This window comes from Pseudorasbora parva, chromosome 12, assembly GCF_024679245.1.
Source record: "Pseudorasbora parva isolate DD20220531a chromosome 12, ASM2467924v1, whole genome shotgun sequence".
Taxonomy (NCBI): Eukaryota; Metazoa; Chordata; class Actinopteri; order Cypriniformes; family Gobionidae; genus Pseudorasbora; species Pseudorasbora parva.
This window is the reverse complement of record NC_090183.1, coordinates 16239297-16263551: the sequence shown is the minus strand read 5'-3', so window position 1 is coordinate 16263551 and position 24255 is coordinate 16239297. Positions and strand designations below refer to the sequence as shown.

The 24255-nt window shown below is 36.5% G+C and overlaps 1 protein-coding gene across 4 annotated transcripts in view; it reads left to right on the top strand.

Annotated features, from left to right (window-relative positions):
• agap1 (ArfGAP with GTPase domain, ankyrin repeat and PH domain 1) overlaps positions 1 to 24255 on the top strand; it is a 257610-nt gene that overhangs the window by 139221 nt on the left and 94134 nt on the right. For 2 of the 4 annotated variants that reach the window (XM_067459346.1, XM_067459344.1), the window contains exons 4-7: positions 4491 to 4505; positions 10888 to 10973; positions 12048 to 12189; positions 14217 to 14351. In XM_067459346.1, the coding sequence (XP_067315447.1) occupies positions 4491 to 4505; positions 10888 to 10973; positions 12048 to 12189; positions 14217 to 14351 (378 nt within the window). The remainder of the gene's footprint in view (positions 1 to 4490; positions 4506 to 10887; positions 10974 to 12047; positions 12190 to 14216; positions 14352 to 24255) is intronic. The other 2 variants (XM_067459347.1, XM_067459345.1) reach the window with 1 other exon arrangement.

Genomic DNA, 24255 nt, shown 5'->3' with positions numbered 1-24255 from the left:
ATGTGTCAGTGTACACATTTTGTATACCAATGTTTTCACAATAATGAAAGTATATAAATATAATATATTCTTTTACAAATATCTTAAATGATCTATTCATAAATATCACATTTTCACACATAATCACAAGTTTTTTAGTGGAGTCAGTCAATTTGACATTTTCAAACTTCATAAAAAGGTCAACTTATGTAATATAAGGACTTCTTGACCTTGTCACCCAGTCTTAGTTTTATCATTCACTGTTTTGTTTTAGTTTTTTCGCCCTGCATGCTTCATGTCGGTTGCACCACATGACTTGGCGCACACAAGTTTTTTTTTTCTAATGTTAATATTTTAACAAAATTTTTTCCTCTAGGAAATAATAACAAAACATTTTGCCAAGCTACTAATGTTTTTATTCAAGAATTATTATTTTTTTGTTATGATATCAGTAAAGATGCATCATCCTGGAACTTAGGCTACGTTCACACTGTCAGATCATATTCGATTTTTCTGCATATCCGATTGAAATGCGATCAGATTTAGAAAGTGTGAACCACCAAAAATCACATGAAATGCGACCAAAAATCATTAGGTTATTAAAGGTGCACTATGTTGTATTTTTGCAGTAAAATATCCAAAAGACACCAGGCCAGTGTTATATATATATTTTGTTCAGTTGAGTACTTGCAATATCCCAAATGTTTCCAACTATTTGTAAATTGTGAGAAAATTGCTATTTTAACCAATGACCCGGGACATTTCAGCATAGCGTTTGAGCGAGTCGCCTTGGTTTGAGGGAGACGTCAATTGCGTCATATATGCGTTACCCTCAGTTTGCGGTTCTATTTGGCAGAAGCACTTTTCTCTTAGCTGTGTGAACAAGTGTCACAGCAGCCACTGAGCAAACACAGAGAGTAACGTCATAACATAATTTTAAACGCACTAAAATTGATCTAATATGATAAACAGAGCTGTATTACCTTTTACTCATGACCGGAAAAGCGGAAGTAGTGCGCACGCCCGGCGACTGTGTCTCATGCCGTCCTGTCATGATAAAAGTCCTGGTCTTCGCAAGGCGTGTGTCTGTGTAACAATCGCTCCAGCGGCCGTGCTCAGCTCCACAACATTCGGTCCTGCTCTGCTTCATACTACAGTATGTTAAAGGGTAACTAAACCCCTGTTCACAGCCTAACTCCGCCCTCTGGCAATATTTGAAAAATGCTGCAAAAGTGGGCAGAGCCCAGCGGAGAGAGAGGGGACGAGACGAGGGCGGCGCTGAGCGGGGGGCGTGCACCTGAGACCCGTAGTGACAACTTGTTTGACAGTTGTCAGACTCGAAAAGATTGATAGTGACTGGAGTGAGGACAGTAGTTTTGCAACAGAGCAGTCATCTAAACTAGAGGACTTTTCTCCACCACCTTCACCTGAAGTGGAGGAGGGTGAAATGTCTGTAGACACAGAGTTTGTTGGCTCAAACTGCTTTAACTCCCGATGCATACGATGCTTTTATTCATTCATTCATTCATGCTAGCGAAGCAGCAGCGCAAGAGAGAATGAGATCACTAACTAATCTATGAACACTGAACAGCCATATCCTTATACTGAATGCCACTAAAAAAAATCACAGGACCAATAAGTTCAAACCTAATAGCCTATTACAACAGATTTCCTCATATTAAATATTCCTCATGCATTAAATAAAAGTTAGACTAAATACGCCCGCAGTCTAGCACGTTACGGATTTGTTGTTCGTTACCACGGCAACCATTTGCGTGTCAGGGTTTGTCTGAAAGCGTCTGAGGTATGAAAATTATCTGTAGACATGACAGGTGGCAAAACTATCAGAAGAAAAGCTTAACATGTACTTACAACTGCATTATATATCTGTATTTTCTTAATTAGGATGTTGAAAGCAAGTGAAGAGAAAGTTTCATTCATAATGTTTCTACTTCATTTAACATGAGCGCTCATACTGGACTGAAGCCGTTCTCATCATGTGATCACGGAAAACATTTCTCAGGGCGTGGTGAGCTCGTGCCAGGGGCGTGGATAGTGAGCCGTTGGAAGTACAAACCTACGTAACGAAGCACCATAACGTCCAATAGGAAAATTCAACTGCAGTAGCCACCGTTCAACCTTAAGAGGGCAGCACTAAGACGTTTTTATACCATATATTATAGAATTTAAACACTTTAAACCCAACTGTCAAAACATTTACTCGACTCAATGAACAATAATAATAAAGCTCCATTCTTGCAGATCATTAACTAAAAAAAGTTGTTCTAGGGTTTAGTTACCCTTTAATAACCGCACCCATCAACATGATTTATGAGTCCTATTTTCCACCCGCTGTGAGGTGAAGACCACATGTCCCAAGATGTTGCACAAACTTGCCGTCATCAAACTATGCATTTGTTTTGAAAAGGCGCCCTCTAGTGGACGGAAAGGTGCATAGTGCACCTTTAAGTAAAGATCATGTTGCATGAAAATATTTTTGTAATTTAAAAAGTAATATATCACAAAATTATTATTAGTAGTACTATGCGTTGCTAAGGGCTTTATTTAGACAACTTTTAAGGCCAGACAAGCTTTCAGATTATGTATTAGGCTCAATTTCCAAAAAACTGACCCTTATGACTGGTTTTATGGTTCAGGGTCACATATATGGTTTGAAATTTCTGGAAATCCGTTTCAGTCTGACTGCTCTGATCGGATTTTGTGTGGTTTTATGTGGTTTTGTTCGGATATTCCATTGTCTCACGACAAAGACATAAACGTCAGACACTATAGGAAACATGCTGAAAGTTGCTGCAGAAACAAGGTTATGTTGTAAAGTGCCAGACGAGAGGAAAATGACAATATAACAAGAGCTGGATAAAGCTGCTCATATAAACCTACTACTAGGCCTGTCACCTTAACTAATTTTGCTGGACGATAAATGGGCCAAGAAATTATTGCAATAAACGATAATATTGTCGTTCTGAGACCATTTTCATCAAAAATAATGATAATGGCATAAAAATGCAGGTACACCTTTTCAAAGATCAATAAACTTTAATTTCTAAAGACTATTTAACACAAAAAATGAAAAACATTTTAAATATCCACAATAAATGAACAAAACAACAAAAAAACAATTAAAGCATGGACTCTCAGTCTGTTTAAAAAAATGCATTTAAATAAGTGCCAAAAACAATAAATTAAATGGATGAAAACTGCAACGGATGATTGTGTTTTAGCAGCATTTTAGGGGCGGCACAGTTCACAAAACCCACGGTTCGGTTCGTATCACGGTTTTAGGGTCACGGTTTTCCGTTCTGTATGGTTCTTGTTGTTTTTTATCCTTTTAATCCAGAAATACTTTGGCATATGATATATTAATTATCCACAATTTAGGATACAGTATTACATTTTTTTTATTATATCATAGCCTAATCATGCACAAACTGAACTTGACCATCTCTGAGGAAAGTGATATTTTGATACAGCAAGAGAGAGAAGACATTGATGACATGCTTTTCATTTATTTGGCAAAAAATGGAGAATGTGTATTGCTATCTCTACTACAGGAAGGTATGTGCATTTTTAGCACACAAAGATTGAACTGAAGAATTAACTTGCGTTTATCAAACTTCAGTGTAGCTTTAAGTCTCGTTTATACACAACGCGTCCGCTCGAGCGCGAGGGTGCGCGCGGCAAAAATGACGTCGCCGCGGAGTGCGTGAGACCCCATTTCGCTTGCCGTTGTGTGCGTCAAATTTCGTAACTATGCGCGTGGCTCCGCAACCGAAGAGCCATGAGTTCCAGACGAATCTGCTGGCCGAGAATGACGTCTCACCACGCCGCACCCGGTCTGCGCGTCGAGTATAAACACCTCCCCAAACGGACGAGGCGCACGCAGTCAACGAGAGAGACGAGGAAAACAAAGCATGCAAATGGCAATTATCGCGGCCGGAAAAATGATCGAGCTCATTTTTTTTTAAATCATGCGATTAATTGATATATCGACCATCGCGACAGGTCTACTTACTACGCTTTTTGCCGTTGCCTCATCATAACGTAGTAGTCCAGCACGGTGGCTACATAATTTCACGTTGTAAATAAGGCAACATCTGTATTGCAAATTCCTCCATGTTGTTGTTTTTGGTGTATGCCTACCAACACAACGTCATTGCCATAGAAACTAATGCAGATATTCTGGAAATCGAAAGAGCGGCATGGGGAAACATATTTAGCGTTCATGTGAACATGAATAGTGTGAGCGTAGCCTCTCTCTCTCTCTCTCTCTCTCTCTCTCTCTCTCTCTCTCACTCTCTCTCTCTCTCTCTCTCTCTCTCTCTCTCTCTCTCTCTCTCTCTCTTTCTCTCACTCTTATTCTTTCTCCCGCACTCTTATTCTCTCTTTGTCCTGCTGTGTTTATTTCTTAACTGTGACTGCATGTTTAGCTTGGCTGCTTTTTGATTTGAGTTTTGTTTATTCTCTCTTTCCTTGGCCTCTTCTTTAACTAGCTGACGTGGACGCAGGTAACTATTTGCTCTCTTTTTCAATGTCACTGGTATTTTCATCTTGGGGAACGTCTTTCGTAGTACAAGAGAGTTGAACAGGTGGACTCTCCCCTCTGTGGCTTGTATATTCTTCCATTTAGATGCATTTTTTTGGCTCACAAACAATGTGCATCATAGTTTAAGTCTTTAAGTTGGAGAAGTATCAATTCCACATGGCCTCTCTTTACTCATCACAAAGCTTTAAGCAGATCAAGCCACAGAACAGGAGGTTCCACTCCACTCCTCTCTTGATGCCACTGTAGTTTTGCCATCTTCCATTTCATTCATTTCCTTAATGAACCACCAATGAACTGAGTGTTACAGGTCACTGTCCATCAAGACGGATGTCAAATTGTTGTTGCACGGTGCGTTCTATCAGAATTGGTTCTTTTCACACAAGTTTGGTCTAGACAAGCTCCAGTGCAGTCAGAGACATCTCAAGCACTTTTTTTTACTCAACTACAGGAGAAACAACCCAGTGTAATTAACTGATGGGTGTGTATCTTTCACTCACTGTGCACTTCTCTTTCAGTCTATATTATCAACACATTTATAAATAAATGGGTCCAGACTATATGCTGAGTATTAGCTGTCCTGACACTGGTTCTCTTCCTCTTCCTTTATAGCACAAACAGTCAAATTGTGTCATTACGGAAAAGCTTGCCATCCTCTCCAGCCTTCCGCAATACCCGAATAGTCTCACCTACTTTACTTTTTCAACCTGGCAACTTTTGTAAAGCACATGAACTTTGGCTTTCATATTATTGCCCACGTTTGGTTCAGCAGAGAAGCAGTTTAAAGGACAACTCCGGTGAGAAATGAACCTAGGGGTAATTAACAGATGGTTACAGAGTAGATCGTTCTCTGGGTTGCGTTTTCATGGAAATCGAATGTAAAGAGTTTTATCTTTAAAAACAGATTAGTTTATAACACTAGTCTATGGGGCACAGAGTAGTGAAATTAAATCGCTAGTTAATGCCACTAACAAGGCTAAAAATAGCCCCACACTAACACTGTAGCATAATGAGGGTCCCTACATGCAAACCGAAGCATTGAGAACTTTGTAAGTGTACAAACAGTTTAATAAGAAGATACTTTATAAACATAGTGCCTTACGGACAGGCACCATCTTGGAAAACAGTCTCGACGAATCGATCCACGAGCGCTGTTCTAAGTGATGAACTGTGACTTGGAATCTCATATGGTCCGTTGTTTCCTGAAGAAAACACTGAACACAACAGAGAAAATAAATAAATAAAAATAAAAACGTCCATGTTATTACATTTCACAAACTTAATTCCTATCGACCAGCTCACTTAGAACAGCGCTCGTGGATCGATTCGTCGAGACTGTTTTCCAAAATGGTGCCTGTCCGTAAGGCACTATGTTTATAAAGTATCTACTTATTAAACTGTTTGTACTCTTACAAAGTTCTCAATGCTTCGGTTTGCATGTAGGGACCCTCATTATGCTACCGTGTTAGTGTGAGGCTATTTTGAGCCTTGTTAGTGGCATTAACTAGCGATTTAATTTTACCACCCTGTGTCTACCCTGTGACCCATAGACAAGCGTTATAAGCTAATCTGTTTTTAAAGATAAAACTCTTTACATTCGATTTTCATGAAAACGCATCCCAGCTAGGTTCATTTCTCACCAGAGTTGTCCTTTAAACACTTCACACAGCTGTAACTGTCATTTGAATATATATTCTCTTTAGTGTAATAAATGTTATATATTTTTTTTGAGATAATGATTTTTTTGCAGCTGTGTATGATTACTGATATTCAGAACTGATATTTAATAATAATTTCAACTATATTTTACAGTTTTCACTGTCAAAGAGGTTTTCAAATTTTTTTTTTTTAAATCAAGGATTCCCAAATATGATCCCATTGACAAGGACAACTACTAAAAAAAACAATTCACTTATACTCTGTAAGGAAAAATAGTGTGAATTATTATAGACAAGATATTGTTTCAAAATAAGTCATTTGCATTGATATATTGAAGTCAAAATAAATGGGTTAATTCTACTACTGTCAAAATAAAGTACTATATAAAAACATTAATAATTATATATGAACTAACTAGTGCTGTCAAATCGATTAATCACAATTAATCGCATCCAAAAGAAAAGTTTGTTTACATAATATATGTGTACTGTGTATAATTATTATGTATGTACTGTATGTATGTATTTATGTGTGTGTGTGTGTGTGTATATATATATATATACACACACACACACACACACACACACACACACACACACACACACACACACACACACACACACACAGTGTATATACATACACACACATACATGTATATATTTAAGAAAAATATTTAGAACATATTTATTTATATACTGTATTATATATATATATATATATATATATATATATATATATATATATATATATATATATATATATATATATATATATATATATATTTAGCACTTTGGGATTGTTTTTAACTATGAAATGGGCTTTACAAATAAAATATATTATTATTATTATTATTATATATACATGCAATTATTTCTTAAATATATATGTGATTGAGTCTGTATTTATATTTTTATATATAATAATTATACACAGTACATACATTATGTAAACACAAACTTTTATTTTGGTTGTGATTAATCGATTTGACAGCACTAGTAAGCTCAAATATTAATATTTTTAAAAAAATAATTAATACAATGTATTTGTATATTACTTTTACAATATTGCGATATTAAATAATGATAAAAAAGTTAATATTTAGACTTATTTTTTTTCCTGAAATGTTCCACTATCTCCACAGTAGCCCATTGTGAAACCCCCTGAACTAAATAATCCTTATCTTAGAACAGTGTTTCTCAAAGTGTGCCAGATTTTTTCAGGAGGTAAAGTTTAAAAAAGGTTTAAAGGAGGGTGTGACCAAAAAAGTTTGAGAACCACTGGCTTAAAACAATAAAAATATAACATTTCTGTAACACGTTACAGAAAGACACAACCCAGGAGTCGACTATCATCTAAAAAAACACAATTTAACTAAGTAACTTAATTATTTTACTTGAGAAAGAATCTCAAATCTCTCTGTGTATGATTGATCGCCTTTGCTGGTTTACCATGGGGGAGGTCAGAGGTGAAGGGTGAAAATTTGTCAGAGTGGCCATATCTGTAGATGACCATGGAATGTCCTTTCAGGCTATGAAAGTGAGAGTAAGGCTCTCTCAGGCCTTCGTTGCACAAGCTGATTAGCCATGTAGAGCTCCGATAAGGTTAAGACCCTCTAACATCTCCTGGAATCCCCTCTGATCCTCTTACGCTTCAGCAAACCAACCAACAGTCACCCTCCCTTCTTCGCCTGAGAGAAGGACCGAGAGAAGTCTTTGTCAAACTCTGTCCTCTGATCTCTGACCGCCGCTATCTCACCTCAGATGGGACTCAGGTCATAAGATTACTCGAGACGTTTTGACCTGCACCACTCCTGTATTGTCAGACTGAATGTTTGAAAAAGCAAATTGTTTTAGTTGACGCTTAATTACTCCTTGGGTTCAAATACTTTTCTCAAGCATTATTTGAGTTCAGAAACAGAGAACTCGCATAGCATAGATAAAATGCATTTTAATATGTAGATGCATGAATAATACATATTTAGAAAAGGGAGTTCCAAATGCAAAAAAAAAAAGAAAAGGAAAAAAAGCTTGCTGAACCATGTGGGCTGAATATCTATGCATTTCAGGAACAAAGTTTTTTTTCTCCCCAGGCTGCATAATGTACTGTGAGAAATACTCATGTTAATAAGGTATAGACCGGTGGTTCTCAGTCTTTTTTGAATTGTCTGTTTCCATTGTCCAACACAATATTCACAGGCTCCTCATTTAAGATGCAGTGTTATATTCTGCTGAAATGACCACAAAGCTGATTTTGCAAACTTAATTATTAACAAAAATTGTAAATATATATAATTAATGAACCAGTTATATTTCTGAGGGTACAGTTGTTGAGAGGAAAATATTAATAAAAAAAGAATTGTTAGATTTATTTAAAATAGCTTTATTTGAATTAAATGGATGTCTGAATGCTAGCCTGACGTCATCATACTCGGATTCTAGTCAGAATATGGGTCTGATACTGCTCCATTGGGCTGTGATTATGGGGCATTTCAACCGAATGTATCTGCACTCTATTGGATAGACCAACAACCAATCAGAGCAACGGAGTAAGTGACGAGCGACACATAGTTGTCAACAGAACTCAACCGCTCGCACACTGGAAGAAGTAGAAAATGAATGCAAGCCACTGATCATATAATGGCCAGTGGTATAAATGATCTTTGCCGGTGTTGTAAAAAGAATTTAAGGATACACTGTGTACTTACCAACTCGATCATCATTTTTGAGAGAAATAGTGAAGCTGAACGAATTCAACCCAAGTGTTCTTTGGTGACGTGAATGGCTCTGTCCATCATCGTATAAAGCCCGCCATGACAATTTGATTTGTCCGAAACAGCTCTGGTTCGAGCATAGTTGCTCCACAACTGATCAAGTCCAGACCGAACTTCCAGACCTCAAATGTTGTGGGCAATTCTGGTATTGAATCAATATACTTACTGAGGGGTAGAATTGTAAATAAAGAATGATTCCAGTTCCTGAACTGTAGCAATATTACACAAGGGGGTTTTACAATAACATTTCAGTCTTTTTAGAGGTGGCATAAATGCAATCCAGTAATGGGTGCAGTATAACATGTCTTAATACTTACTGCTCGTTTGCTTCCTGCTTCTATGAAGCCCATCCCTCCAAAAAACGCAATGGTCTTAGATCGGTTAGATGGCCAAATGTAGTTACATGTTGTCTGAAGTGCCAAGCACAGGTTGTCCAGAAACGCCATGTCCCTTACCATTACGGGCAGAAGTCACGTCTGCAGTGACTAGCAAGGGTTTATGATGTCCCCAACCCGGGAAGAAGCCCGTTGTAGTCCAAACTGTCCGTTTTTGTAGGCAATAAACTGCCTAACTTTAAACACAATATCTCTGTTTGCATTGAACTTTCAGCACTGTATCTTTGCAGATACTGTTTATGCTCAAGCAGCAACATTACACACTAACTAAAGCTAAAAAAGTGAAATCGCATACAACTATACTTTAACTATATAATAAATATCAGTACTAAACAAAACAAAAAAAGTGGTAACACATTCCATTCAATTATTTATTTTTATGAAATACTATTGTCGAAATTCATAAATGTGTCTAGAACAACACATTAGCCATTTCCCAATATGTGCATTCTTGTGTTCTCATACGTCATCAACCATCAAAATTCAGTTCCGATACTCAAGATTGCAAGTACAGAGAAGGCAGGAATGTAACCGGCTGTGTTCTTGATATGGAGGAGCGTTAAACTTCTATTGTTCTCACTCAAGAGATTCTCAGTGATAGCTCGCAAATCCGTGACAACTCGTGAAAGTAGACGTTTGCCTTATTTTTGTTCGCATAATTTTTAAAAGGTTATAAATACTTGGAGAAAGACTGCTGTATTTTTTAATTGCCACATTAACTGGATTCTTCAGTTTGACAAAGCATAACATTAAATATACACTCATTTACATACTCATGTAGAACAAAAATATATCAAATGATATGTGATGACGTATGTGATGTTATGTTGCTGTCCTACTGCCTATTATGTCCTGAACGGTCAGTTGAGCAACAAGATCACAGCACATCTCAATTCTCACGAAGATGCATTCTGTGTCCTCGTGTCCTTCAGAGTTCATTCTTTCACGGGAAGACCGGTCTCCGCATGAATGCTAGTCCGTTTTTGCACTCTTAGAATTGAGAAACAGCCATTTGTCATATGAACAACCAGTCAGTAAGTTCACTACGAGCGTGAAGTACAGCATAACTGTATGTTCTATGCTGTGTGATTTTGATTCACTAAGAATCAGCTCTTTGGGAATAAAAAAAAAGGAGATTTTGTATGAATGTATACAAGTTCAATCTTATACAGCAATACCAAAACTTGAAATTCTTTGCTGTTAACATTTTCACAAGAAGAACGGAATTATAATGGAGGGACATTGAAAAAAAGCAGTTGTGGAGCCATGCAGCCCTAAAACAATCTTGCACCAAATACAAATTTTGCTTAAACAAATTGCTACATTACTCATTTTTTAGTACTCTGATTTGTAGAACACATTATTTACCTGATAAATTAATTAGAAAATAACAAGATGATACACATACCCTTCTCTGTTTCTATGTCAATCAACAGTCCACCAATCATCTCATTTTAGAAGTAGTGAATGTATTAGCATTAGCATCAGGCTCTTTAAATTGATTGGCTGCTTTTGTTGGACAGGAGGGCGTTTTAAAAAGGAGATCGTTGTGGATGGACAAAGTTACCTCCTCCTTATCAGGGACGAAGGGGGACCTCCGGAGGCTCAGGTAGGAAGTACAGCTCAAATACAAAATGGTTTCCCTTACAGAGGAGGTTCTTATTCACAATTTTGTGCCCAAGTCTGAACTCTGGATGGCGTAGCTAAAACAATATATTAGTTTTGTTTTACAGAGCCGCTAAGTGGAAACCATGATGCAAAAGTTTACATGAGGTTGATAGCGTTTATTTAGGCCAACTGATTTTCTGTTAGTCATAAAATGCCAACAGGAAGTCTCAAATGGCAGTGTTCTCATGGTCTGTGAAATATGAATTTTTATGGTGCGTCTCAATCGACTTCCTAGTTGAGTAAGTGCACTGCCTAGGGAGTCAGTCATTTTCTAGGGCTGCCAGAATCATTCTAGTAGACTTTTAATCATGTAAATCCTGAGAGCATTGGATGCTTCATGCATTGACTTACGGGAAATGTTGTCATGGCTTCTTAAGTCTCTCAAAAAGTAAATTAAAGCCATAAATTATGTATTGTTACGAGAAGATTATTAAAGTTTTATTGATTTAATTAATGTATTTCTTTTTTACTGCATATTGTAGTAATTTTGTGCTCATTAAAAAAGGCTTTATTTTATGTCTTATTTTAGTTTTTATTATAGTTGTATTAATATTTTGAAATGTATTTTTATATTTTTAGTTTTCATGTTAATTTTAGTTTAAGTTTTAGTCATTTCGTTATGTGCTTTTGTCATGTTGTTAGTTTTAATATTGCTTTTTAGGTTTCATTTATTTTTGTGTCAGTTTTAGTTATATTTACTGTTTATATATTTCCTGTTAATAATTGTAACTTATTTAAGTTTATTATTGTAAAGGCAATATTTCTAACTTTCGTTTTTCTTTATTTTGCATAATGGCATTGTTGATATTTAATAATCACCCCCTTTATTTTAAGGTATGACTGTTTAATCATATCACAGAGTCATCAGTGTGGTTAAAAGCTCTTGAGACAGCCTACGATTCTATGATGAAAGTGCAGTCTATTTTTTGAAGAATTTTTTTTTTTTTTTTTTTCTTTGAAGAATATTTTTCTCTCTTTCTAAATTCTTCCCACTCTCTCATTCATTCTTTCTCAGTTTGCATTGTGGGTGGATGCGGTGATATTTGTGTTCAGTCTGGAAGATGAGATCAGCTTTCAGACGGTCTACCACTATTACAGTCGCATGGCCAACTACCGCAACACAGCAGAGGTGCCCCTGGTGCTTGTGGGAACTCAGGGTAAGTGTAGGCACACAATGGGAGACAAAAAAAAAAAAACAGACCTGGATATATGATATATGACAACAGCTCACACTCAAATTCCAGGGACATATTCTTTAGTGGTTTGGCTACACATTTAAAGAACACAGTTTGACTTGACAGAATGTCTTTAAATATTTCAGCGCTCGTTGATTATCACAAACACCTAAGATACATTAATGTATGACTGTGTGGACTATTAAGTGTTATTTATAGATCTTTATACTATATATATATATATATATATATATATATATATATATATATATATATATATATATATATAGTATAATATAAAAATATATATAGTATGGTATTCAAGAGTTTGGGGTTGATTTTTTGTTTTGGTTTGAAAGAATAGTTTTCTGAGAAATTGAACACAATTAAGTGAGTTTATGCTTAAAACTAAAATCTGTATATGGTTATGGAAATTACTTTTTCATTTGAATTAAGTTGAATTTTCTGAACCCATTGGCAGATATTTCTTGTTTTAAGCATATTCTTATCTTATGTCACTTTGCCTCTTAAGTAAATCTAGATGTAAGAATCTTTTAGATATTTGCTCTGGAAAACCAGACAAAACTACTGGGGGAAAAAAAACATCACTTTTTTGTAGTGTGGTCAGAAGGATCTGTAAAAGTTATTTTCATATTCTAGTGTTAAGGAGCAGAGGAGCAGATACATATATATATATATTGTATAATGGATTAAAAAGTAATGGAGATCTGTTAGAAATTGTATTTTAAAACTTTGAAATGTTGCTAATACAACTCATTTTGTGCATAGACATTTTATTACATTTAGAGAACATATTGACATAATGTTCCCTTCAATTTATTCCTTAAATTTTCTGTAATGGGTTTTAAAAAAGGTCAATGTTTTAAATATACTTTCAAAAAACCTGCAGAAACTATGGTAATATTGTGAAATATCATTACAATTAAAAATATTTTTTTTATTTGAAGATATTTTAATACAGTACAGTATCATGTGTTGTAGGGATGAAAGTATTTTATTTTATGTGAAGGAAAAAATTAGATTGGAGAAAAAATAATAATAATAATTATAATTTATAATTTCAAATAATAATAATAATATATATATATATATATATATATATATACACACATATACATATCGTAGAATACGTTATATACTTTCATCCCTAAATCACAGGATACTGTATTAAAATATCTTCAAATAAAAAATATATATATATTAAATTGTAATAATATTACCAGAGTTTCTGCAGGTTTTATGAAAGTATATTTAAGACATTTTTGAAAACATTCAGAAAATAGGCTGATTTACATTCTCTCAAAGTTATATAGTTAAGTAATTGTATTGAAATCACTTTTGAATGCATTCTCACAGTGGCCCTCCAGTGGTCCTCTTCAGTGTCATATGATCCTTCACAAAACATTTAATATTATTAATGATGCAAATTTATATTAATATATTATTCTATTGCTTAATGGATTTAATATATATATATATATATATATATATATATATATATATATATATATATATATATATATATATATATATATATATATATATATATATATTCAGGGTTATAAATGGCATGTATTAAAATAGAAATATCTGTAACATTATAAATATGTTTTTACGGCCAAGTTTGATCAATTGCAGAATAGAAATATTAATTTCCCAACGTATTAAAGTCTTACTGACCCTAATCTTTTAAACACAAATATACATTTTTAGGAGATTAAGTAATACATGATAATAATAACCATACGCTTCACACTGTTCGTGTTTTCAGTAAATGAACACTAGGGGGTGCCACACTATAATCAATGGAGCTACAACTCATCTACTTGTTCTCTTATTTCCTTTTTTCTTAATTACAAGATCAAATTAATTACAAGATTGTCCACAAGATAATTTGACGCATCTCACATTTGATGTAAGGATTTTCTCAAAACATTATTTTCACCTGTTTAATTTAAATGTGTTTTTCTAATCTTATCTGTTCACAGATGCAATCAGTGCAGCTAACCCTCGTGTCATCGACGACACGCGTGCTCGCAAACTGTCCAACGACCTGAAGAGGTGCACCTATTACGAGACCTGTGCTACCTACGGCCTCAACGTGGAGCGCGTCTTCCAGGATGGTGAGACTCTTCATACCTGGTCTTAAATAAGTTATGCAAGCTTTAGGTTTTTGCTGTAAAAAAAAGTGTTTAATTTACTGCCACAATTGTCAAATGAATGTTTAAACACCTAAACCAACACAAGGTCATCAATGGTGGTTTAAAGTCTTAATTGTATGTCACCTCTGATCAGATTCATCGCAGCACCAGTTGTAACAGCGCATGCTTGGGTAACCGTTACTTTCACATTACGTAGGTTATACCATAAGAAAATGGAGGCAGAGGGGGCAAGGTGACTTTGCTTTTGAATAGCTGGCTCAATCTGGCTTAATCGTCTCTTAATTACAAACTAAATGGTGCATCTCGTCTTGCGTGGTTCTGTGTGGTATAGAGATAGCAGTGTTGTTCTGTGGGCACTTTGAGAAAAGCACGATTTAAGTGCTTCGTTAAACGTTTTGGATGTTGTTTTGTTTACTTGCTCAGTAAACGGTTGAGAAGTGAGGACAAAGTTGTCAGCAAGCTTTGAGATCTGTGCTCCACTAGGGGGCGCAAGATGTTAAGAAATGAGGCTCATTTTAGAAGATTTTTTTTCTCTTTGAAAATACAGTGGATGTGCTTATGGTTTTTCCTTTTTGGAAAATTGAAATTCTGTTTATAGTTTTTTTTTGACAGACTTGATATGCAATTTATAATACATTTATTATCATGCTGGGATTTTTTACTAGACATTTATGTATGTTCCTGGCAAGTGCTTTGTTACTGAAATAGCTTTAAAGTGTTTTTCAGTGCATATTATGCAAACTGCTAGTACCATAAAGTTATAATGCAAATGTGAGTTTATATATATATATATATATATATATATATATATATATATATATATATATATATATATATATATATATATATATATATATATATGTAGATTCTCTCAGATCCAATTACCTTCATGTCCTCCTTCACTACATCCATAAACCTCCACTTTGGTCTTTTTCTTGACCTCCTGCCTGGCAGCTCTAACCTCAGCATCCTTTTACCATCTCTCTCCTCTGAACATGTCCAAACCATCTCAACCTGGCCTCTCTAACTTTGTCTCCAGAACATCTCACATGTGCTGTCCCTCTGATGTACTCATTATGTATATGTTGTCTTAAATGAACGGTTAACTGTTGGGGAAAACGTCTAATGTGTTACTTTATCCTTGCGGTACAGTAGGTCTGAATCAGTGTTGGGTATAACTAGTTACTAAGTATTAGTTACTGAAAGGTTATACCTTTAAAAAGTAAAGTAAGGGATTACTCTTTTAAGTTAAAGTAGGGGAATTTAATTAGTTACTTATGATGTAATTGAAATAAATGCTGTATATAGACGGTAGAACAATTATATCTAATACAATAATGGAATTAATGTCAACATTTAACATCTAACTTTAAAATTCTTGTTTTTATTTATCCTCACATTTGTAATACTTTGGTCAGTTAATAAGAATAATTGATGTAGTTTTATATTATTTATTTGAATGAATTAAGAGCCGTTTCTAGCCTGACAAACCAGACCCACATCAAGATGTTTGGTCTGGAAACTCACCATAGACAGGGCTCAATCCGAGGGGCGGGATAAACGATTTCAAACCCCCTCTGCACGCGATAGGATAGCGCTTCACCAACCAGAGCAACGAAGGTAAAACAGAGCTCATTGATAAATTAAACATTAACCAAATCCGGTCGACTAAACTCCGAACACATCTTCCCTTTTTAAGAATGACTTCAGTGCCGTTCTTTTCTCAGAGAAAAGCTTAACTCCAAGTCTTCCAGAATCGCAGTCAAAGCTGATTCGAAAGACCGCCACCGTTCGCCAGTTTCTCTGTTTACTAGAAGCACACAAACGCAACTCGGCCGTCGTCATTATGGCCCCGCCCGCCGACTCTATACACGATGTGATTGGCCCGTCCAGATTGTGAGGAATACAGCTCAGAAGGGTATTGAGAGTTCCTAGACCAGCCTTTCTCAAACTTTTTTCAGTCAGGGCATCTTTCAAAAGTGCATAAAGTTTCAAGGTACCCCAGTTTAAAATATATTTTAAAAACACTGCATAACCCAAATTTAAATGCAAATGTCCTGTTTATTTAGACCGGACAGTAATGAACAGAGCATAATACTCCATTTCAAAGTAAAAACTGTCCGGTTCTTGTGGGGCTTTTCTTTTTAAAAAACGATCCATGCTGCTGTTGCTTGTTTCTTGCTCTTTGTGAAATCAAATGTATTTTCGCGGTTAAATTATAAAACAATGTAGCCAACTGCACAGTCACGCGACCCCGGTGAGAACGTCATGACAGTTACTGATGTGAGACGGATTTTTATGGTTAATTTTATATATATATATATATATTTATCTAAAATTAATTTACAATTTTATTAATCCGCTCATATGTTTAACCCTTTCACACGCAAATGTAAAACTTTCTGGCTGACCCCCCAGCGTGAGTTTTTCAAAGCGACCGTTATTAATGTGTCACTTTATGGTTTCCATGGTGACGCGTCATTGCTTGTCATGTGACACACCGCAGCAACAACAGAGCGGAATGAATGATGATCTGCTTTTATGTCATTTTTCCTTTTTTATTCAAAATATTCACAAATTTGTTAGATATGGCATACAATATCTGATATTCCGATTGTCAAATATATACAAGTGGAAGTGTTTTGTTGTTTAAACACCTTAACGATCGCGTTAGTTGAGCTGTATGCACGATGGGCGCCGCCATCACCGCCGCAGGCGCAGTTCAGAAAATCGGATCTGTTGGATTTAGAAGACGTGAATTCATCCACTTCTCCCAAAATACATAAAAGTAAGTGGCAGGTGAACTGGCAGAAGAATAGAGTCAACTTTAAAGTTACTGACACAATGTGTATCTGATATGAATAAAACTAATTATAATGGAAAGGATTATTATTGCCTCTTCATTTTTCATCATTGTGTATTTTACAAACTCTAAATATATTGTTTTTTTAGTACGTATATGTATGAAACCCAAACTAAACATTATGTGGCTGAAAACACTGAAAAGTTGTGATATATGACAGCTCTGAGCACGCCTGTCTCTGGCTCAGTGCAAGCCAACGCGAAAGCACATTTGAATTTACATTTGAATGAACGTGATGCACTGACCGTTCTGATCACATGTGTGAATGTGTGATCGTATGTGCGAAAGGGATACAAAGAAGAAGAATGTATTTATATAAATTCAAATATATTTTATATATGAAATTTCAGATTTTTTTTTTTTTAGCCTACGTAATTTTTTGGCGGCACCCCTGACACAGTCAGGGGGCACCCCAGTGTGCCGCGGCACCCACTTTGAGAAAGGCTGTCCTAGACGACACTTGCGGGCAGATTAAATTTGCTGCCGCTAGGGTGCGTCTAGATTTCTAGGCTAAGCCGTTTCATGTCTATCCTTAAATTACTTAACTAGTCGAGGTTAATGTAGGATTTAGAAAGTAATAAGTAATTAAATACTTTTTTTTAGAGAGTAATTTGTTGAGTAATCTAATTAAGATGTAATTAAAAACTAGTAATTAGTTACTTTTTTAAAGTAACTTGCCTAATACTGGTCTAAATATAATATATAGGCTATCTTTTAAATAAAATGTTAATAAATAAATGTTAATCAAACAATTATGGGGGGTGTGGGGGTGTGGGGGGGTTGGTGTGTGTCAAATTTGATGTTATTACCAGGGTTTTAAGGTATGGTTGCTGTAAAGGTTTTTTAAATAGAGAAAACAACAATAAGAAAATGTGCTTATTGTGTCTCATTTTGCCAGCATGGGTCACATATATTTACATTTTGTGACAGAACTTACAGAACTGTAATGGGCAACATATCTCTTTACAAACATGTATACTTGAGCACTCTCACATCTTGTGACATCAAATCTTTTTGGTTCATTTAGACGTATTTGTTTCCTGTTGATTTATATTTCAGTTGAACCGCACCAGAGTTAATTTTGCCGACCGAAACCCACCTTTTTAGTTGTCTCCGTCCGCTTGGGTTCGGATGCCAGCGTTCTCTAGCCTGACAAGCCAGACCCACATCAAGATGTTTGGTCTGGAAACTCACCATAGACACGGCTCAGTCCGAGGGGCGGGATAAACGGTTGTCTTTCAAACTCCCTCTGCACGCGATAGGATAGCGCTACACCAACCGGAGCAACGACGGTGAAGGGGAGCTCGCTGACTGATTAAACATTCACCGTATCTGGTCGGCTAAACTCCGAACACATCTTCCCTTTTTAAGAATGACTTCAGTGCCGCTCTTTGTTCTTTTCTCAGAGGAAAGCTTAACTCCAAGTCTTCCGGAGGCGCGGGCAGAGCTGATTGGAAAGACCGCCGCCGTTCGCCAGTTTCTGAGTTTACTAGAAGACTGTGTTACTAGAAGCACACAAACGCAACTCGGCCGTCGTCATTATGGCCCCGCCCGCCGACTCTATAGCCTACCTACACGATGTGATTGGGTCGTCCAGATTCTGAGGAATACAGCTCAGATAGGAATTGAGAGTTGCTAGACCACACTTGCGGGCAAATTAAATTTGCTGCCGCTAGGGTGCGTCTAGATTTCTAGGCTAAGCGTTCTCACTTCTTCAGATGAACTGCACTAACAGATCAATCGCACCAGAGTTTGTTTTTATCAAACTTGCATTACATACATTTATGAACACTTCTGTGTGAGTGTTACTCGTCAGTAGTTAACCTTTAAGGTATTTCTTTAAAGGGATAGTTTACTTTAAAATGAAAATTCTGTCATCTTTTACTCACACTCAAGTTGTTTCAAACCTGTAGGACTTTCTTTCTTCAGCTGATAACAAGGGAAGATATTTTGAAGAATGTCAGTAACAAAACAGTTAACTGGAGCCATTGACTTCCATAGTATTTTTTTTCCTACTATGGAAGCAATTGTTCCACTATTCCTTTAAGTTGTTAGAATGTAACTGGTTCTTCGGTCCCCACCGAGGAATAAGAAAGAAGACATTTTTTTGGACCTGGTTTAGAGCTTGGAGATGTAGATGACTGCTGTGGATAGTCTTGGTCTGAGATGCAATGATGGGTTGTGATGGTGATGGAGGCCATTGGAAACAGCGCTAACAAAGTTGATCTTGTCAGATACAAACATCCATTGTGTAGACCTGAGGAAACATGAGAGAGTATTGAGTAATAAAATGGAAATCCAATAAAACCATTAATTAAAACCAGCACTTTTCCTAACCTTTCCCTGAAGTCCTCTTCCATATTGATATTCAGTGAATGTTTGTTGTTTTGATGTTTGTGTTTTTCTAAGTAACCCTCTTGTCTTTGTATATTTGCATCTGGACACATTTGTGCATGTGTGTGTTGTTTGCATGCAGCTTTACGTGGGTTTTGTGTATTTGCACATGCAGATCTGTGTGTGTCCGGGCGGCAGATGCACGCATCTCCTCGGAGGGGTTGGGCAGGCGGAACCGTTCAGTGCTCCGTCCAGGAGGGAGATTTACACTCTAAACGCTCAGCTATTATCTTCTTAATTATTACACTGTTGGCCGCAGCCGAGACTGCTGTAATTTAACTGTGTGTGTAAAAAGAGTGGCTGCATGTCTGTATGATGGCCAAGCTCATCAGCAGCACTAAATGAGAGCAAGAAAAGGCTAAATTCCTGATCATTACTGACGCTGTCTCTTCGCATCTCTCATTTCATTATCCTCAATTAATCATGCATTCTAATTATCCAGTGTAGTGGAATTTATTGATGAGTACCAAAATGATTATTTTAATGTTTTGTGTTGCATTGATAGCATAGCAACTACCCAGAGGTGTGTGTGTGTGTGTGCGTGTACGTCCACTCATGCCATTTTGTTTGCCTGATTTGGACCTATTTTTGTCATTACTACTCATGTGAAAATAATTTGTCATAATTTGTTTTGAGTTTTAACCATTGACTCGCTGCAGATTTGCAGGCTCTGTATGATTCTGTGAGAGAACTGGATAAGGACAGTTGATATTAAAGTTGATCATCGCAAATTAGAAACAGTATGGATGGAACTTAAGTCCGTTTGGCTCCTTAATCATATTACACTGGAACAATGTTTTTTTGTTGTTGTGTGTGTCATTCTAGCACTTTTTTGTTTTAATGAGAGAAAGAAAATAATCCTTTTTGACTTTGATAAAATACAATTTAATATGTTTTGTAATGTAGTTTAATATAATTTAACAAGATAGCTGTTTTGTCAAAAGTGTGCCTATTATTATTATAATTGTGTTTTACAACACAAAATAAATATTGTGATGCACTATCGTAGCAGGTTCATTTTTCTTGAAGCAGTTCTGCTTTGTTCGTTTTCTCGATTAATGGAAAAGATTCAGCAGAGTATTAATGAAAGTGCAGTTTATCAGGAAAATATATATATTTTCAGCATCATGCCCATTGATTTGCACCACAGTTTTATGCATGTTTGATCACCCTGGGTTACTTTCTGTCACAATCAATTATTACTCACTCAAATTCATAATTCCTAATGGGACAAAAGTCTATATATACAAGTTTGCTCATGTTTAAGAGCAGGGCTTCAGCTCCTCATGGCCTTTTGCCTCTAATAAATGATAATTGTCTTTGGTTGAGCATGCAGTAATATAATGACCTGAATTGCCATAAATCAAGTAATGCAGGCGAGCGAGTTGCATTGCATTCCCAGAATCATAGAGATGCCAACACGCAAATAACAAGAACATTAACCATTAAAAATAATTGGTGCTGTAGTTATCTGCATTAGATTTATGTAACAAAGTGTTTACGAGATGGCCAGTGCAATAAAGTGAGGCAATTTATTTGGTCAGGGTCAGCTCAGAGTCTACCCGAATAGATCACGTTTTTTTTGTGTTTGTGTGTGTTTGTGTGTGTGTGTATGTGTGTGTGCTTTCCTATATGTGCCCACTGTTTGAATATAAACCACGGCTCTGAGCGCGCATGTGGACGTGGGTGCGTGTGTATTTCCACGCCTGCAGAGTGCGTGTGTGTGTTTGTCAGTGGTACTTCGGTAGAGGTGAGGGGTCCTGACAGCTCCCCAGCCTGCGTCCATCAGCGTGCTAATTTAATTATCCTAATTACCCCCCCCCCCCTCCCCTAGTTCTCGCTGGCTTGTCACATTGTCAGAGTGAGGATGTAGAGCTTTGTTAGCGTACGCTAACAGCTAACGAGGTCTGCTGTGCACTTCCTCTCTCTTTTTCATTCTCCCTATTTATATCTTAATCTCTTTCATTGTTCCCCTGTGGTTTGACCGTTACTTTGTTGTTAATGTAATATATTTTGTACTAGAGTTATTAGTGAGGTTGTTGCTGTTTTATAATTGACACCATGGATGTCACTTTGTTTTTAAAATTGGTAAGGACCATGGTGGCACGTGGGTTTTTGTGAAATATTTGTTAATACTATATCATATCAACTATATTTGCGCTAATAAATTTACTGGTATTTGCCCTATTATGTACTGCCCAAAAAAGCATTTCTTAAACCAGACGCTAACTGGTAGATTGTGCAGGTCATTATGGAAATGATCCGCTGCGTCAATGTTCTTTTAATTTGCATGTCTGTAGATCATGAACATAACTTACAACTCACATTGGTGCTTTTATGGATCTCGCGCTAATTTGCCCTGTTTAGTAAATATGGCCGTATACTTCCAAAATATCATTATAGTTTCAACTGTATATTTGAGTACTTATTTTTCATACATGCTCTTTAAAGTCCCAGTGAACCGGAAGTAGCAAGTGAGTTTTCTTCAGTGCCGTGACGTATTTCCAAGTGAAACGGAGTATTGAATAGAGGACAGGGTTTTACCTCAGCTCTCCTCCTCTCCATCTCTTGCTCATAGCAGACTTACGGTTGGAGGGGAGTGGTTACGCATTTTAAAGTTCCCATTCTTCGCGTGTTTTCGAAGCTTTGATAATGTTTACAGTGTGCAATATAACATGAGTTCATGTTTCGCGTGTAAAAAAACAAAGTATTTTTCACACAATTTACTTATCTGTACAGCGATGTTTCCTGTCCTAAAAACGGCCTGATGATTTCCTTGTTCTACAAAGTCCCTCCTTCAGAAACACGTAACGAGTTCTGATTGGGCCAGCGCTTCCCGTGTTGTGATTGGACAGCAGCTTAGCGCACTTTGCCCGGAAAGGTCCCGCCTCTTACCATAGCGGGGAGATGCAAGCACTGAATGCGCACTCTTCTCCACGTGGGAGAGCAACAAGACCACGCCCCCTATTTTGCATGTTCTTGTGGGCGGAGGGTTAGTCAACAAACGGTTCTAGTGATGTCATTCCTGAAGGAAGTGCAGGGGTGTAGTCCAAACCGGCCGTTCGCTGTAGGCTTTGAAAGGGAACTTCTGTTAAATAAAATATCTCGCTTGGCATTGAACTTTGAGCTTTATCATTTTACAGGTATTATTTATGCTCTAACAGCAACATTTCACACTAACTAAAGTTTGAAAGATGGAGTCGCGAAGAACGGGACCTTTAAACCGCAAGCAGTCAAACTGACATCAGCTGAGAAGGAATGCCATTTCCAGACCGGAAGTTACTTCTCAGATTTTGATTAAAGATTACAGCGACAAACTTTTTTTTTTCCTGTGTATTAACTTGCATGGATCAATTGTTCACCTTAAGACCTGTAATATGTCCTAAAACCACTCTACACTCACCTAAAGGATTATTAGGAACAACATAATAATACTGTGTTTGACCCCCCTTTGCCTTCAAAACAGCCTTAATTCTACGTGGCATTGATTCAACAAGGTGCTGAAAGCATTCTCTAGAAATGTTGGCCCTTATTGATAGGATAGCATCTTGCAGTTGATAGAGATTTGTGGGATGCAAATCCAGGGCACGAAGCTCCCGTTCCACCACTTCCCAAAGATGCTCTATTGGGTTGAGATCTGGTGACTGTGGGGGCCATTTTAGTACAGTGAACTCATTGTCATGTTCAAGAAACCAATTTGAAATGATTCGAGCTTTGTGACATGGTGCATTATCCTGCTGGAAGAAGCCATCAGATGATCTGACTGGAAAGACAGATTTTTCCAGTCTTCAACTGTCCAATTTTGGTGAGCTCGTGCAAATTGTTGCTCTTTTTCCTATTTGTAGTGGAGATGAGTGGTACCCGGTGGGGTCTTCTGCTGTTGTAGCCCATCTAAAGGTTGTGTGTGTTGTTTCTTCACAAATGCTTTTCTGCATACCTCCACAAATGCTTTTGCATGTAACGAGTGGTTATTTCAGTCAAAGTTGCTCTTATATCAGCTTGAATCAGTCAGCCCATTCTTTGCCTATAGCATCAACAAGGCATTTTCACCCACAGGACTGCCGCATACTGGATGTTTTTCCCTTTTCACACCATTCTTTGTATACCCTAGAAATAGTTGTGTGTGAAAATCCCAGTAACAGCAGATTGTGAAATACTCAGACCGACCCGTCTGGCACCAACAACCATGCCACGCTCAAAATTGCTTAAATCACCTTTTCCCCATTCTGACATTCAGAAATCAAAAAGGGATCAAATTCAGGATCAAAAAGGTGTTTTATGTTTTTGTAAGAAGTCTCTTATGATCACTGGGCGTACATTAATTTACAGCAGAACTGTAATATTTTGAAATATTATTACAATTTAAAATTACTTTTTTTCTACTTTAATTTGTTTTAAAATGTAATTTATTCCTGTGATCGCAAAACTGTATTTTCAGCATCATTACAGGATCTTCAGTGTCACATGATCCTTCAGAAATCATCCTGATATGCTTATTTGCTGTTCAAGTAACATTTATTTTTATACATTTTTATAATATTTTTGTGGAAACATATTTTTTTTCTTCTTCTAGAATTCCTTGATAAAAAGTTAAAAGAACATTATTTA